Here is a 16,664-nt window from a genome sequence, read left to right on the forward strand (position 1 = left end):
AGTGAACGATCCTGGGCTTTGTAGTTTTTCTTGGGATTCTTTTGCTTGATTTCTTTTGATTTTTCTTTGGTTCTCTCCTACTTTGGGTGTACCAATGGTCTAGGAATAGTAAAGATAGGGAGGTTTTTGTCCCTTTTCTCACACTCCCTCCATTTCTTGTTGGTATTTTCTGAGGGTTTTTTTCTCCCTTATGTTTCTTAAAAATGTATGTCTATGATCTTAGAGCCATGCTAAACAGTGGAAAAGGCTGCTCACCTTTCAACAAAGGATCTAGCAAAAATGAAGACGTACACTGTAGCAATATGTCAGGAAAGACAGAGTGCCATACAAGTATTAACTTCTTACATCTACTTGTGGGTAATGTCATTCAGCGCTGAAGTGTGAGGATTAAGTAGCAGCACAAAAAAAAAACAGTGCTGCACTGTGGTTTGGAAGTGAATAAAAATACTCTCTTTACAGTGGTTGTGTTCTGCTAAGACAGTAGGGTAAATCCTGTGAAGGGTTTCTTATAAGGGATTCCTATGAATTCAGACCTTTTCTGTTTGAAGAACTGTACTTTAAAGGTACCTACACTGTCAAAATACCCTAAAAAATGTGTTGTGGCATGGGAAATGTCAGCTTGAAATGAGAGGTGGTCAACTCTAGCAGTAAAAGGAGATTGTTTATTTCATGCTTTCTTAGAAGCCCCTGACTCTTCAGAGGCGCTATAGTTAGGTAGGGGCGTGCAAAACCCTACCTTTTGCATACAGGCAGATCAATTATATGTATCCATGGGTCCAGAGCACTGATCTGCTCATGTACCCAGTAATCAGATGCCATAGAGATGCTACATCTGGGTAGCGATACTGCCTAGGTACTGAGGAATGGCACAGAGCATGGTCCATTTGTCTGCCCAAGGTTGTACAAGTTGCCACTGTGCCCTTGAGCTACAAAATCCATGAGCATCAGTTGAATCATCAGAAGCAGACAAGAGTTGCTTAGAAGATCCCCACTGAATTACAATAATAATAATACTATGTAATACTACACAGTGATATGTGCAAAATGAATTCAAGATATCAGGTAGTATAAACATACTTACCTGTTACTGATCTTTATCCATGCTGAATCAAACCCCCAACAAATCCTTGCTTTTTTTTTTCTTTCCTGTAAGTGCAGTGAATGTGGTCTGATCTTTGCTTCCAAAATCCACATATTTAAAACCTTATTGCACTTGTAGAGTGATTTACCAGGTCTGGTTTTCCCAGACAGTAATCCTCTCCTTGCTCTTAAGAAGAAATGCACATTTTTCTATAGCAGTGACAAGTTGGCAGAGAAATTCCTGGTTATAAGGCTACAAAAAAGAATTAAGAGACAGGGACAGATAAGCTGCTGAGTTACAATCTAAGGGACTGGAACTGTTGCTACCGTTAGAACTTCTGTTTTGTTTCCATTCAGAGGTTAGTAGGTGAGGATACACGGACGAACAGAGGCGAGCACATGGGTACTGTAAGTGAGCTTTGGTCTGTAGGGTGCAGGCTTAAGTTCTTTGGGGGAAAAGCCGAGTGTGATGCACCTGAGGAGATGATTCCTCCTTCTCCCTCTAGGTGACAGCAGAACACCAGCCTCTCCTTGTAGGGGATTGTTCTCTGAACATATTTCACGATAATATTATTTGTTGCCCTGCTTGACTACTTTTTAAAGAGGTTGGAATTACTGTTGTAGTATATTGCCCTGCTTCGGAACAAACTCTGCATACTTTGGAGAGCTGATAAAAAGCAAAAGCACCAGGAGTTTAAACACGTTCTTTTATGAGTATCTGTTTCCACAAACACGGAACGTGTTCACACCTGTGATAAATATCTCTGTCTTTCACAGGTAAAGTGGGAATCCGATGCTACTTGGCAAGCAAGACCCTGAACCCTCAGAGGCTTCCTTGTTTCCAACACCACATGAATGCCTTTTTCTGGAGATCACTGCAAAGGAGTAGGTCTGTGCCTGTGCAGTGCTTGCTATGTGAGCATGGAGGTTTGGTTTTTGCATCCCTGCACAAAGAGGCTGATAAAGCCAGTGGTATGATGTGAGCTCCCTGCCTTGGGCTGCATTGTCTCCCAGCTGGTCCATTCAATGCCCCTCACGCCTCTGGCCAGGGACCACTCTCAAAAGCATGGTCCCTCCTGGTACTGAGGTGGGTCAGGCTGAAGCACCTCATCCTGCTGCTCTGGGCACCCACCCGCTTCTGCTGCCCAGGACAGGGCTCCTGATAACTGATTCTCTAAATGGCATTTGTTGCATTGAAGACAAGGTGGTCCTTCTCTGTATCCTCACACCCAGCAAGTCATTTGTGTGGGTTCTGGCCTTTTTTTTTTCTGTATGGAGGCCTTTCCAGGGATCAGCTCCTTTTCCCAGAGTGTTTCCATTGGGAGACTCCATGAGACTCAGTGACTGATTTAGAGACAGAACAAGCATGCACTTCCACCATGGCACCCAGGAGAGAGGGACCCACATGCCCCATTGGCTATTTTGGACTTCCTTTGCTTGAACTTGGTTCTGTACAAAGAAGAAAGACCTTGACAAGTGAATGGAGAAGGTTCTTCAGAATGCAGATAATTTCTTCTTGGGAAGAAAAGCCAGGTTAAAAATTACACACCTCTTCAAAAACTAGATTTAAATGCTCTCTGCATTTCCTCTTCTCATGGAGAAACAGGACCAGTTGAACCGTGAAACAGTGAGTAGATTACTAGTTATATTTTGGTTTTAATGGGTTGGCTTTTGCTAGCTTTTAAAATCATTTCAGAGCAGTTTGGGTACCCCAGCCACGCTGCCAAAGGTTTGTGTCTTTGGACGTACGACAGGATTGGCTGTTCAGTGCGAACAGGAAAAGGGGGAGGAAGCACCAGGCGGAGCAAAGCTGGGGCGGTTTCAAACACGGCTTTAAGAGTGGGTGGGAAAGTTTCCGTTTGGCTCCCTGGTTGCTTACTCACTGCCCCAGTCCCAAACAGCGCTATGGTAGCCGGCTTGTGTCCATCCACAGTAATGAAGATACAGGAAACCTCCAAACTGGTTATTACTTGTGTTCTGAGGTTAGGGAATGGGGGTGGCATTAACTTTCTTCTGCAGTTATATTTGGATTATGTAGAAGCCAGCAAATAGGCTTCAAGATAACCTTACCCTTTTGATTAAAACATTGCTTACTTTTTAGGGCTTACTTTCTAAATCAGTAGGAGCAGCTACAATAAAAAGTCCAGAGGGGAAAATGTGATGATTCAGTTTTTCTAGAAGTATACATTGGTTTTAAGAAGTAGCAACAGGCAGTGCTGTCAGAGAAAGGTTTTCTACTTGAATACTTGCTTTGAAAATACTGTGACTTACTCAAATGATTTGAATGACTGTCATTTTACCTGTTCTTGGGCTGCAGCAACTACTTACCAGACACACAAGTTCTGGGTGTAAATACAGGCTTTCTTATCCAAGCTGGAATGTTTGAAGTATGGCAGAATAAAGCCATTAGCTTCTGTAACTTGCAAGTTATATCCAAGTGCATATAGAATGTATTCAGGGAAGAGTGATTGTAGCACAAATCACAGGAAAAGTGAAGTAAAAGAAGCACTGATTCAAATAGAGGGAGGAGAAGACAACAGAGTGAAGTTGGTCATTAGTTAAACGAACTCAGATTCACAAATCTCTTCTTTTGCTCTGCTTTGTTTCTGTTTCTGATAATACCAAAGACCCCAGTCAAGGTCTCTTAGACCTATGTTGTACAAACACAAGGGAGTGTATGGTTTTTGCCCTGATTTGGGGTGGTCCTTGCTCACTGCAAGTTAAGTTTGGCACCTGTGCCTGTTCACTAGACAGACTCTCCAGAAAATGCAGACCAGACATAAAGATGAGAAACGAAGACCAAGCAAAGAAAGGTCTGAACTACCAGAATGTGAACATGATTTTCAGAGTGAAAGATGATGCTATCCTGGCTTCTCCATTGTGTGTTACCTCTGTTGTAAGTTTGAGTCAGCCAAGTTCAGCAACTAGGGACAGACACACACAGGAATGTGCAATGAGTGGTGGTGTCATTCCCAGCACTGGTGTAGGGTAAGGGACAAACCTGCATGAAAGGACTATGAGCTGTAGTGGTGAGGATGGCACAGGTCACCTTACGCACATACAAAATGAAAGCTCTTGGGATATCAAATAACATGAATTTACCATAATTAAAGCATTACTTTATGCTCAAAGTCTGTTCCAAACCAGAAAATGTTTGAGTTAATTTCTCAGGTTAAACATTGTAGATGGTAAAACAACACAAAGATCTAAGTCTTTAACAAAGAACCAGAGCTCAACTCTGTAGCTTTTATTTCCATCAATACTGGAAGCATTAAAAAACCCCAAATAAACAGAACAGAGACTCTTTTACACTGTACCTTCTGCACTCTGAAATCTCTGGGGGAGTTTATATCTTGTCTCTATACAGCAGTGTACAGCAGCAGAAACACACAGCCACTGAAACATAAACCTTTTGGTCTCTGAATAGGAAGTATTTGATGGGGCAAACACCTCCCCTTACACAAACACCTTTGAATGTTAATGGCAAGCTCAAAGCTGCTGAAGAACTGGGATTCTCAGCATCTCTTATGATTTCTGTAGCAGAAGTTAGGACCCAAAAGTACATCTGAAAAATGTCTGTGTAACTGCTGTGAGTGGATGGGATTTCAGGTTTTTAGTCTCAGCAACATGCACATCAAATTGTTTCATTACTTGGCTCTTTGCCTCTGTAGGAGGTAAATCGTCAGCCTGCTAAATCTGTAGATAGGACTGAGCAATCATCCCTGCTTACAATCAATTCTGAATCAAATGCTAACATGGCCTCTCCCTTCTGTGGGTTACTGCTGTACTGAAAACTCCTCGCTGCCTGTAAGCTGGTGTTGTGGTAGCACTCGGGAGCCTCAGTTGTGGAAAACATCATACAAAGTCAGAACAAAGCAATTATCCTGGTCCTAAGGATCCTGAACTGTCCTTTTATACAATTAATCTTCATGCTTCTCTCTCCTGAAGTGAAGCTGCACTGAGCAGTTGCTGGAGTTATTTAGTGGAGTTAGACTTGCACAGCACCTTGCCACTCAGCTCAGGGAGATCCTTCTCTCAGTCCTTCCAGTAATGCTCTCTTTTTGGGCAATACCTTTATATGGACATTAGAAGAAACTGAAAGCCCAACTTCATTTATAAGTATAAAAGCAGAGTCTATCTTAGCTAGATGCACCTTGGTCATGGCTCTCAGCACTGTATCCATGAGGGAGACTGAAGGCAGACAGCTGGCAAAGCAGCCTCTGACTGTGTGAAATGCATGCTGATGAATTTGTAAGTGATCATACAGCTCTTCAAGGTGAGTGTCCAGGTTTGCTGCTGCTTAGCACGTGGCCAAGAGTCCAAAGACTTTCTTCTGTTTGACTACCGTCATTATTAGTTTTTGTGTGTTTTTCTGTCCCTTAGAAACATAAGGGCTATGAAGTCTGATGTTTCATAGTTTTGCTGAAGGACGTTTGGAGAGTCTCAGGCAAACATACCAAGGTGATAAGAGACGATGAGCTTGGAATGTGCAGAACAGTGACCCAGAGCTAATTACTGGTTTGTAGTTTTAAAGGATAATCAAATGCTGGGTTCTTATAAGAGACTAAGTGTGTACCATACTGCTCACTCTGAGGCTTTTTGCATGCCTTACACAGGCATATAGACAAAATAATTGTGGAAATGAGAAAGAGTCCACTTGCTGCAGACAGAGCAGCAAAGACAGACTTGTAGCTGGGCTTTGTTTTAAATCTAGTGCATGAATTATCTGGAATTCCCTGCACTGATGTCTGGCTTGACCCTGCTTTGTTGGAAGCAGTCACACAAATGTGGTAAGTGGTGTATGGTAGTAGATTATACAGAGTGTGCTGCCTTGCTGTGGAATAAATATTGTCCAGAACGAGTTGTCTGTCCTCGTTGCCTTGGGCATGAAACATCAGCTCATAGGTGTGAACAACTGAATTTGGGGCACACCAGCGTATCTGTGCAGAGCTGTCCGTGACTTCAGACACCTCTCTGAGCCTCGGTGCATCAGGAACCTCATCCTCCCTCGACATGCCAGGGCATAAACATCTGGATTCTCTCTGGAGTTCACTGCATGGCTTCTGAAGGTGCCTGCAAGGATTGTAGTCACAGGAGGTGTATGGCACTTGCACTGGGGTTTGCGTTGACTGTTCGTCGTAGTCATAGTCATCTACATAGTGTATCAGTGATCTGGTGGATGCAGGCTGTGAGCGAGTAGTGGTCCTTGTGGAGTTCAGCTGTAGGAGGCTTGTTTGTGCTGTACTTTTGGTGGATGCAGGCTGTGAGCGAGTAGTGGTCCTTGTGGAGTTGAGCTGAGGGAGGCTTGTTTGTGCTGTACCTCCCTCAACATAAAGGGCGAAGGAGTTAAGATCAGTGGCATTGGGGCTTCCCATTGCTGTAGTAGAATAATCAGTAGTGGGCTGGTTGGATGTGCCTTCCTGGGGAAACGCTGACGTGGTTGTTCTGAGCTCTGTCTTTAGCTGGTCTGTTTCAGTTTGAATCGTGGAGCCATGATCTGAGGAGTGATCATAGAACAGTTTGAGAGAACCCAGGGAGGTGGTTACAGACACCAAGGAAGGAGAATTGCTCATGGGTTCAGAAACTGGCTCCTCCTTTTGGGTGCTGATGGATTCCTCCTCCTTGTGGGTGCTCATGGATCTGGAAACTGCCTCCTCGTGGGTGCTCATGGATTCAGTAACTGCCTCCTTCTCATGGGTGCTCGTGGATTTGGAAACTGCCTCCTCCTTGTGGGAGGAACTGTTGGCCTTTGTGAGCATCAGCTCAGTTGGGTTGGCTGCCGTTGTGCTCATTACATTCATCTGAATTAGGGAGCTGATATAAGCGTCTTGGGTTAGTTGAGCAGCATCTGTTGTTGTTACTACAGCAGTGGCATTGTAACTGGTGAGGCTGAAAGCATCACGTTCCGGAGAGGGTGTGTTTGAATCGGGCAGCGTAATGTTTCCCTCAGACTGGCATTTGTTGTAGAGCTCTAGCAGTGACAAAGATGTTGAAGGTCTGCCCCAATCTTCCTGGGATATGTAGCAAAAAGTCTCCCAAGCCCTGCAGGGGGAACAAGGTAGAATAGACACAATCCACAAGTACATTACAAGCTCTTGTAAGGCATCTTAGATTGGAATTTGCCACCTGCTGTCCAAAACCAGTCTTTACATTAAAGAAGACCTGAAAGCTGGACCAGACCTAAGTTGTCGTAACAGTAGTCCTGCGCTTGGCAGATGGCTTTCCACAGCACTGGGAGTTTAGTTGACTGGCTTTCTGTTTTTCTAAGGCGCAGGAATATCTTTTGCCTGAGAGGAAGCATCCTTTGGTACAAGGACTGCAAACCTTAGCAAGAGTGATGGGGTCAAGGCAACTTGTCGTGAAGGGTCAGACTTTAATGCTTACACTAAGAGGGGAGTACACTCAGAGATGTAACAAGATCCTTAAGCCAGCTGGTTTAGGCAGCTGGAGCTGTGCTGACATGGGACGTGCTTTAAATGACTAACCTCTTTCTTTAAGCCTTTCAATGTCTGAGTAAGTTCTTTCTTTACTCAGACCTCCCATGTTTTTGAAGAGGATGCAACTGTTAAGCCCATCCTGGTGAGAAACAATCTACTTCCCTGCTCTCTCTGACAAACCTTCTTGGTGGCCTTTCAAATAGCAGAGACATCATACATATGCAAAGTACTCCTTTTAAGTACAGTTTATTGTAATTATTCTGTAAACCCCTAGGAGAGCGTGGAAACAATAAGTGACAAGTGGTGCTATTTGCAAAGGTGTTTGTTGACTGCCTTCGCTGATGCAGGCTTTGGGAATACACGGAGGAAATGATGTGCTAAAGTTCTTGCAAAGTCTTTCAGTTCCAGCTCCCGGTCCTGGCCCACCAAGGCAGTTCATTTTTTATCTCTGGGTAACAGAATTCTTAAAGTAGAATGCAGGGCTAACAACACTTTATACTGTTCTAGCTGTGCCCATTGAATTTTGTCCACATTCAAGGATAATTCAGCCACACTTCGTCCCTGAAGGGAACTTCACTTTGCATTTCTGCCACTTGTGGAAGGGAAAAACAGAAGGAATTTGAGTAACTGATATGGTAGCGAATGTTTGGTCCCCAAATAAATGACATATTCAAGTTGTGTTTTAAGAGCATTACTTAAACTCCTTGAACTCACTTACTTTTGCAGCGCAACTTTCTTGGGCTTGGAGAGCAGCCAGGAGAGCTGGCAGTCGCATATCAGAGGATTTCCATACAAGTTGATGATGATGTTACCCGAGGAATTGGTATTCCAAGGATTAAAGGAACTCAGGTTACAGCTACAAGATGACAAATGCAATAATTAGCAAACCTGAGACACCTTCCAAGCACTGCAGTGTGCTTAGTGTCCCAGCATGTGCAAGACAAAGCAATATTCCCAGTTCCCTTGAAAGCAGCCAGTTATCAACACCACTGTCCTGCACTGTAGCCCAGGCTAATACCTGCCCATCTCCAATTTGCACCGTGTACCTGCTGTGTGTTAAAGCATAACAAAAGCATCCTAAGGGGTAACACCTTGGGAGATGGCAGCTGGAAGGGAAAGGACCTGGCATTTAGCAAGGGTCTTCTGTAAATCATGATCTCCCCTCTGCCATTAAGTCCCACATTCAGCTCCACTTTTTACTATACCATTTCTGCAGCTTCTTTCTCACTCTGCTTGTAATGGCTTTCTCTGTGCCAGCCATCCTCTGTCGTGTTAATTGGGTCTTTAATACTATAGACTCACACCTACTGAAGTCAAATGACTAATACAGGAAGACCTTGTTTACCTTTACTGTTAAACTGCAGAGTGATAATGTGACCTCCCTGCAGAGTGCTCAGAAGATGCTCTCTTTTGTCTGAGACTAACTGCTACTCCTTTGTTTTTTTTTTAAGTTTGGGTCATGATTTTTAGCACTTGGAACTGGTGTTCCTGCAGCTATTGTAAAGTGCTGTGTAAATCCAGTGGGGGAGGGAATACACTGGGTTTATTGTTTTTTTTTTTTGCATAAATGGCCATATTTTTCTGAAACTGTGTTCCTAGACCACAGCCAACGCTCAAGTATTTGTATTCTGATACCCTTATAATCTGGGCCTGTATTACAGTCATCTTTGGAGGTGCTCCAAATCTTTTCCTTTTTGCTGACTGTTCTGTGTACAGTTTATCTGCTCTTATTACCTCTAGGATAAGGACCCAACCATTGCTTTTACTGGTGCTGAACACGGAACTATATTAATCTCTCACACTAAAAGCAGGAGGGACAGGATTTTTGAATGCTTCCATGGTGCAGATTTCATCCAGCATTCATCCTTTGTAAGGCAACAAATCCTCAGTGACCTGCTTCTCCTCTGGTGAGACATTGCCATTGTAGATGTTGGAAGCATGGGCTGTATCACAAGTGGGTTTCAGTGGATCTATGCTAATTTTAACAGTGCTAGATGAATTCATCCGTTGGATGAAGAGTGGGAGCATGATGGATGTTAGCTCAAGCAACCAGTAACTGTGCTATGAGTCTCATGCCACCTTTTTGAGCTGCATCAGCTCTTCTGCAGGTCTCCATCACAGGCTTTACATGGCATATCTGAGCATGGCACACAAGCCCATATCTCCTTCCTAAATACCTGATCACAAGCAAACTGCATACAAATCAGCTCCCAGGCACCTGCATACAAATCAGCTCCCAGGCACCATGTGAGGCAAAGGCAATGTGATGTGAGGAAGAACAGAACAGAAAATAACTCACTTCTCAAACGAGAGCTGGCTCAGATGAGGAGCGTTGTCAAACATCTCTGTCTGCACAAAAGCCAGCAAGTGGGAGTCTTGACAGTTCAGCTCCTGGAGAGCAGGCATGGACTTGAAGAAGTCAGTATCGAGGCTTCTTAACTGTGACATCTTTGTCAGGTGAAGTGATCTGAGGTTGGGCAAGTCTCTGGTCCACTCTGGCTGAACTGAAGCAGAGAAAAGGTTTATACCTGTTGCCTAAACAGAACATGCCTGTGGCTTTCTGCCTAGAAAAAAGGGTTTGAATTCATAGAGATAAAACAATTGTCTCTGTGGTCTTCTGCAGCTCTTTGGGAAAGGAACAGAACAAACATCAGCACAGCAGTGTATAAACACCAGTGCAAACACGTTTTTGTAGTGTTACCCACAGGTCATGCTGTTGTAGAGCAGAGGAAAAGAAGGGAAGATAGAAGGGCAATAAAGCTGATAAGAGATATGGAACAGCTTTCCTGTTAGGTGAGATTAAATGAACAGGGATTTCTCAGCTCAGAGAAGTGGTGGATGGGGGGAGATTAGGGAGGTCTATGCAGTCATGACTGGTGTGAGAAAGGCAAGTATCTTATTTGTCCTAGTACAGAAAAAAGAGCTGAGAGGCATGAAACTGAAAGAACTTTGTGTAGGTCTAACAAAAGTCCCTTTCCATCCCACAACTGAGTTGTGTAACTCACTACCACAACAGGGATTAGGGAAATTCATGGCAGAACTTTGGTGGTATATCTGTTAAATGTGAGTTGGGGTGAAACCTCTGGCTTGAGGAGTCCCTAAAGTCCTGGCTATATGTCCCAGGCTGAAAGCAGCTGCGCAACACATCTGACATCTGTCTGCCTCAGCACCTCAGTTATAAACTGAGGCTGGCAGGGAAGGCAGACAGACAAATCATGCTGTATATTGCTCAGGGCAGGGATTGTCTCACTGTGAGGAAGGATTTGGCCGGTTGCAGTTGACACAGAAAGCCTCTCTCTGTGCTACTTCAGTGCAGCGGTATAAAGCACAGTGTAACTGAGGGGAGAGACAAAGAAGGATTTCAGGAAAGAGTGATTAGTTTCCTCCTGTGTCCCAACTAATCTCAGGGCTGACAGTGGGATGACTGTCAGTAGCAGACAGTGGGATTAGGAGGGAGATGGCTGACTACACTGGGACAAGTAGTCCTGCTTCATGGTGTCTGGTCTGTGCAAGTCTAATGCTCCCCCCCAGCCTGACCAAGCCCCATGCTTACAGTGGAAAGTCCAGAAACTTACTTTTCTCAAGAAAGGTCCTGCTCAGATCAAGCACGCTGATGTTTCCAGGCCTGTTTGTGGCCTCACTGGGAGATGTGCTGATGGCAAAAGCAGACTCTCTAATTCCTCTGCTGTCATCTTGGCCCAGCAGCGTTGCAGAGAGGTTGAGGAACTGTAGCTGAGGATAACAGGAGAAAGCCAGAGGCTGGATTTCAATCAGTGGATTTCCAGCCAGGGACAACCACCTCAAGTTAGGCAGGGCAGAGCTGTGGCATGATGGAACAGATGACAGCTTGTTGAAGCTTAAATCCAGGGAGAGGAGGCTGCTGAGGGCTTCGGATCCCCATCTAACTGACCAGAGCTGGTTCTGCCGCAAGGAGAGGACACGCAGCCGCGGGAGGTTTGCTATCTCTGTGCTATTCATCTCTTCTAAGAGGTTGTTGCTGAGATCCAAGGTTTCCAGTACCTCTGGAAGGCAGGCAGGGAAAGCCGTGAGGCTGCTGTTGGTCAGCTGCAGGGTGATCCAGGTCCTGTTCTTGCGATCCTCACAGGGTATGCTGGTGAGATTAACGTTCTCCCAAGGGTCTTCGTGAGCCAGCTGGAAAAAGGGGGTGATGTCCCTGGATGCTGCAGGCTCTGCTCTGCTCACTGGGCTGGACACAGTGTTCCCCACCAGCAGAGAGAGGATGAGCAAGCGTGAAAACATCTTTCTCCTATGTGGCTTGCAATGAACTCTGTTTGGGTTTTGTTTCAGGAAGGAGAAAACAAAACATCACAAAACATCAGCATTACGAGCTAAATTAAAATCCCTCCAGGCAGTAACAAGCTATGTAAAAGTGAAGGCATTTGTTAAGTCCTTTCCTACTGCATCCAGAGAGCGGATAAAGTGATAATTAGTATCTCTCCTGTAATTAAGCCTAAGTAATCATAGAACCTTTGGGGACAGGAGCATTGTGCAATTCTAAAAGTACCTACAGTTCTCCGTGCAGAAAGCAACCAAATTGTTATCAGGTGTTTGGTTCCCACATCAGTACCCTCAGTACCAGCCTGGCACCCAGCACAGCAACAGGGTCAGAGGTGAACTCTGCAGCAGCACAGTGGTACTCCAGTGTAAAACACCAGTTGGTGCTATACTGGACAAGCTGCAGGATAGGGTATCACCATGTTATGAGGCTTGACTTCTATACCTTATTATGTACTGCTCTCTACAGGGCAGTCATGCTGCAGTGTCCAGCCCACTGGGAAGAACTATCTAATGGGGTGATAACCCAAGCAACAGAGCTGGGATCAGGTGTGAGTGTGGCAAGGGATTTTTTCTGTATAAATCAAATGTGTGCATCCAAAGGCAGGGGAGGGTTGTCAGACAGTAAAGGACATGGGAGCTCCAGGTGGGCTGAGCTGCAATGGGGTGGGCAGGTAAAAAAAAAAGCCTTTTCTGTGTTAGGAAGGGCTTTCCTTCCCTTCACATCAAAACCCTGGGGCTTGTGTGGGCTCTGCCAGGGCAGTTCAGCCTTGTTCTGAGTGACACCAACGGTGGGGACCCCAACGGCGCTTTGAGACTCGCCCTCCTCTGCTCCTGCAGCGCCCTGGAGCCTGTCTGCCAGGCGGTGGCAGGGCTGGGGCCCTGCTGCATGAGTGCCGCACACCATTCAATGCACCCCAACTGCTGAGGAAAGGATGTGCTGAAAATGCAGCTCCTGAACCACCTTTCAGTAGAAGTGCTTAGAAACTGAGAGCAGCCCCAAGGCCTGCGTACCAAGAAACATGTTATTGAGTGTTACATCTCTCTCTGTGCTCCCTCATCCCAACCCCACCCCACCAAATGTCTTTGTCATTCCGAAAAAGATTAAAAGCCCTAAATGACTTGTCCAAGGCTGCACAGGTTATCGAACCACAGCCCAGAACTAATGCTGCTCTTGCTGAGTCTTTGTGCTGCCAGGCATCATGATGATCATTCCTCATCCAGAAGTACATTACAGTGTAGGGATGTGACTGAAGTCCCATGTGCTGCGAAATATCTCAGGCTTAATCCAAGCCTTTATAGCGACTTGCTGTTCCCTGTATGGTGCCAGGGCTTCCGCAGACCATCATCTGTTGCTACCACCCCAGGTTTGAAGTAGGGACCAGGAAAATAGTTTATTTGACCAGCAAAAGCAGCATATTTTGGTTGCCTGTGTCCTTTTTGTCATGTGGAACAGTCCAAGAGCCAAGCAGCCTCAGGGCTTCCCAGTCACTGGAGCTGCTGGATTCCCTGCTCCCCAGCACATGGCAAGGAGAGGATGGGAGGAATTGGACTGTTAGATGCTGATCATAGATTTAATCTGAGTCCCTGCCTCAAAACCGCATCCGCTTGCACATACCTGTCCCGAAGTCCCGGCGCCTCGTGCCTCCAACTCTGCGTGGCTCTGACTGCCCGGCCTTGGTTTTATGCACGGGGGTGACTCAGCCGGGAGCGTGAAATGCCTCTTGCCTGTTCCCAGCTTTCCCTGCTCGCGGCTCTGCCCACAAGCGCAGCCGAGGTTTGTTCCAGGCTCGCTCCCCCGCATCCAGCTTTTCCCCAGCCTGGAGAGGGGGTGGCTCCAGGCAGCTTTCCCGCTCCCTTGGCCCTAGCAGGAGGTGGGTGGGAGGGCTCTTATTTCCTAACACTCAGGCAGGGCTGCTCCCTCTTTGTCTAAGCAGAGAGGGGGAAAGGGAAAAGAGCAGTGTTTGTAGTCCCGACTCTCACGTCTGCCACTGACGGGGGAAGGGAGAGGAATTGCTGTTGTTTCTTTGCTGGCAGGTCGGGATGATGTCTGTGGCAAGGCTGTGTCTGCTGACATGGGCTTTGGTCGCTTTGTCTGGGCGCCAGTAAAAGGCTTCAAGTGTTTATAACTGTCTCTAAAACTCCTGCACTTGGGAGTAAGTCCTGGAAGTGTTCATGTGGGACAAACGACTGTTCTAAGGAGGCCCTTTGCGAAATGTCAGGAGCTGCTCCTGCAAAGAGGAATTCTCTTGGCTGATGGAGAGGGCCTGTGGCATCTCGTGCTGCATGTGATGGATTTGGGAGGCATCTCTCAGTCCTGCTGTGTGTGGGTTGTGTTCTCTCTCTGCATCTGCTGTACCACATGGCTTGGGAGAATTCCCTTCCTGCTACTTCTCTCATCCTTTGCTGGATAAGTAAGGCTGACAGTGTAAAACATCTCCCACCAAGGGACCTGCCCTGGGCTGGGTTTCTCAGCATTCCCATAATTCAAATAATAATTAGGCTGTTTGAGAGCTGTTTGTAAAGCCAGGAAGTAGGAATGGATGAACTGGAAGAGACAGCTCCAAAGTAAAAGCAAAAGGGTGATGGTTCAGTTGCTGCTGTAAGACAATTAAAACTACCAAGGAGAACAGTGGTCAGTGTTTTTCATTCCTGAGGACAACAGACTAGATCCATGACATGAAGGCAATGAAGACCCGTATGCTTCAGTGCTCAAGTGCAGATAAAGGTCTTGTTTTCCCCAAAACCTTGAGCCTGCATGTACAGCCCTTATCTATTGACCATGTCATTCATTATCTGCGTGAGGAGAGAGCCTTGAAAAACACCAGAACATCCACAGAACAAGATAGGGTCTTTTAGTAGGACTCTCTGGAGCCATTGCGGTTCCCTGGGAGACTGGATGGGATGTACATATTGTTCCTGTGTGGAATGGCTCTGAGGCAAGACAAATAGTTTCCTAAACGAGGGGCTAATCCCACAGATTAATCCTGGTGGAGCAGCTCACAGGCCTGCACTCGGGCCCTGCCCAGGAGCACGTGCACACTAACAGGTACCATCAGGGATCTGCACTCTCTGAGGCTCAAAGGGCAAACTGGAGCAGGTTACAAAAATCTGAGGAATTTGGTGTAATAGGAGGAAAGTCCAGCTCCAGCCGGGCTGCTGGAAGCTTTGCCTTCCCTCTGGCTTTCTTTGGGAAAGCTGGGAAGCAGGGAGGTAGCCTCACTCTGCCTTGGGCTAAGTACCCATTTTGTGTTTGCTGCCCTTAGCTCAGTGTTTACAGACAGTGATTGGTCATTGGTTATTTCAGTGTTTTTAATCTCTTAAAGAAGCTACTCCATGAAACCTGGTGAGCCAAACGCTGCCTTATTTCTAACATGTTCAACCCTGACTTCATTTGGGAGACTGAGACAAGCCTTGTAAGACTGGAAGAGCAGCCCAGCAAGTGAAGCACTCACTTCAGTGAGGGTGAAGGGAGGTGGAGCCTTTGCCCAGAGGCGCTTGATTTCTGAGCGATACAGAGAACCTCTTGCAAGGAGCAGAGCATCCTTGGAAAAGGAGCTTTTCATTTCCCACCTTTGTTTCTGCTTTTGGATACCCACTTTTTGAGGCAGGCGTTGTATTTTCCCAGCTCTTTGACTAGCTGCCAACTTTAATCATCTGGAATATTACTGCTGTGGTACTACATCCCAAACAGCTGCCCAGGTATTGGTGAAGGTTCCCCAGGGCAGACAGCAGCCCTTTCTCACCAGTTTCTCTGAAATCATCTGGTAGCAGCAGGCAGAGTTTTCCCTTTATGAGTCACTTTGGCCTGTTCTCATGTTACTGTCTTTCTTCAGGTTATTCTTCTCCTTTTTTCTCTGTTTCCAAGAGTTTCGGTGGCAACCTGGGGGAATGTTTAGTAAAGGCGGGCATTTTTGTCAGTCTTTTCACATGGATGATGCACAAAGAGCTGAAACAGATGCCCCCTCCCTGGGGCTGATTCAGTGCTGCACAAAACCTCTCTGCCTGCAGGAATGCTCGGGATGAGCCCTGCATTCCTTAGTGACACCGAGATAAGCAGAGCACAGCACGGGGAGAGCAGAAGGCGAGGATGGTACCAGGCTGTAAAGTTTAAGAGATGAATGTTTCCCACTGGTCAGGATCCAGGTGATGGTTAAGAATGAAAATATCCTGAAAAAAAATCTGGAGAGTGGCTTTTAAGACCAGCAAAAGAAAAGTATTTTGCAGGTTGGTCCACAGAGCAAGCACAAGCAAGACATTTTCCTACAGAGAACAGGGAGAGAATGCGAAGAACAGGATTATTTAGCCTGAGGTTTCAGAAAACTATGGGGGGTGTGTGTGTGTTGTCTGCTGCGTAACACATGCTAAAGGCAGCAGTGAAATCCCTTATGGAATTTGATGTAAGCACAGACAGCAGCCATCTGACACAGGTAGGGTTTTACCCTGACCTGACTTTGGTGTAGTTAAGCACCACATACAGAACAGGGTTGCAGTTAACCTGTAAGTTTCCTAAAGGTCTGTGTTTTGATCTAAACAACATTCCGCTCCAGGACTTCATCTCTGCATTGCGAAATTTGAGGGCAGACAACCTTGCCCTGCTTTCACTCTGTGGAAAACATCTCCCACATCTGGCACCCTGTAATTAATAACTGGGATGCTACAGACCTCTGAGCCTGTGGTCTTTAGTGCTGCGTATAAATCAGGTGGTACAAGTGAGAGCCAAGTCTAATCAGGTTACCGAGTGAGTAAAGGTGGGTGTGGAACCCTGTGTGCGTGAAAGGGAATGTCTGGAGTCTGGCTGGGACACGCTTGGTGATGTGGGGTGGGATGGAAGGTGGCTGGATGCTGTGG

General features: G+C 46.0%; 2 protein-coding genes across 2 annotated transcripts in view; one reads left to right on the forward strand and one right to left on the reverse strand.

Annotated features, from left to right (window-relative positions):
* The first annotated feature begins 2,349 nt into the window (after positions 1-2,349).
* BMP2 (bone morphogenetic protein 2) overlaps positions 2,350-16,664 on the forward strand; it is a 250,350-nt gene continuing 236,035 nt past the window's right edge. The window contains exon 1 of the mRNA XM_062610140.1: positions 2,350-2,707. The gene's annotated coding sequence lies outside the window, so the exon portion shown is untranslated. The remainder of the gene's footprint in view (positions 2,708-16,664) is intronic.
* On the reverse strand, positions 4,294-11,799 carry LRRN4 (leucine rich repeat neuronal 4). Its single transcript, XM_062610163.1, has 5 exons — positions 11,093-11,799; positions 9,817-10,021; positions 8,236-8,373; positions 6,411-7,122; positions 4,294-6,341 (listed from the first exon to the last, which is right to left on the reverse strand). The coding sequence occupies exons 1-5, from the start codon at positions 11,775-11,777 to the stop codon at positions 5,589-5,591; spliced, it is 2,493 nt and encodes an 830-aa protein (XP_062466147.1). The 5' UTR covers positions 11,778-11,799; the 3' UTR covers positions 4,294-5,588.

The sequence above is a fragment of the Pezoporus occidentalis genome, unplaced genomic scaffold, assembly GCF_034315485.1.
Source record: "Pezoporus occidentalis ecotype Australia unplaced genomic scaffold, CSIRO_AGI_Poc_V1 ctg10, whole genome shotgun sequence".
NCBI lineage: Eukaryota > Metazoa > Chordata > Aves > Psittaciformes > Psittacidae > Pezoporus > Pezoporus occidentalis.

What these genes read in the sequence shown, in the direction of transcription:
- LRRN4 (XM_062610163.1), bottom strand. Translation starts at nt 11,777, where the DNA reads ATGTTTTCACGCTTGCTCATCCTCTCTCTGCTGGTGGGGAACACTGTG. An exon ending in CAGGACCTTTCTTGAGAAAA is followed by an intron (nt 10,022 to 11,092) that starts GTAAGTTTCTGG and finishes TCTCTGCTTCAG; the next exon opens with TTCAGCCAGAGTGGACCAGA. An exon ending in AGCCAGCTCTCGTTTGAGAA is followed by an intron (nt 8,374 to 9,816) that starts GTGAGTTATTTT and finishes GTCATCTTGTAG; the next exon opens with CTGTAACCTGAGTTCCTTTA.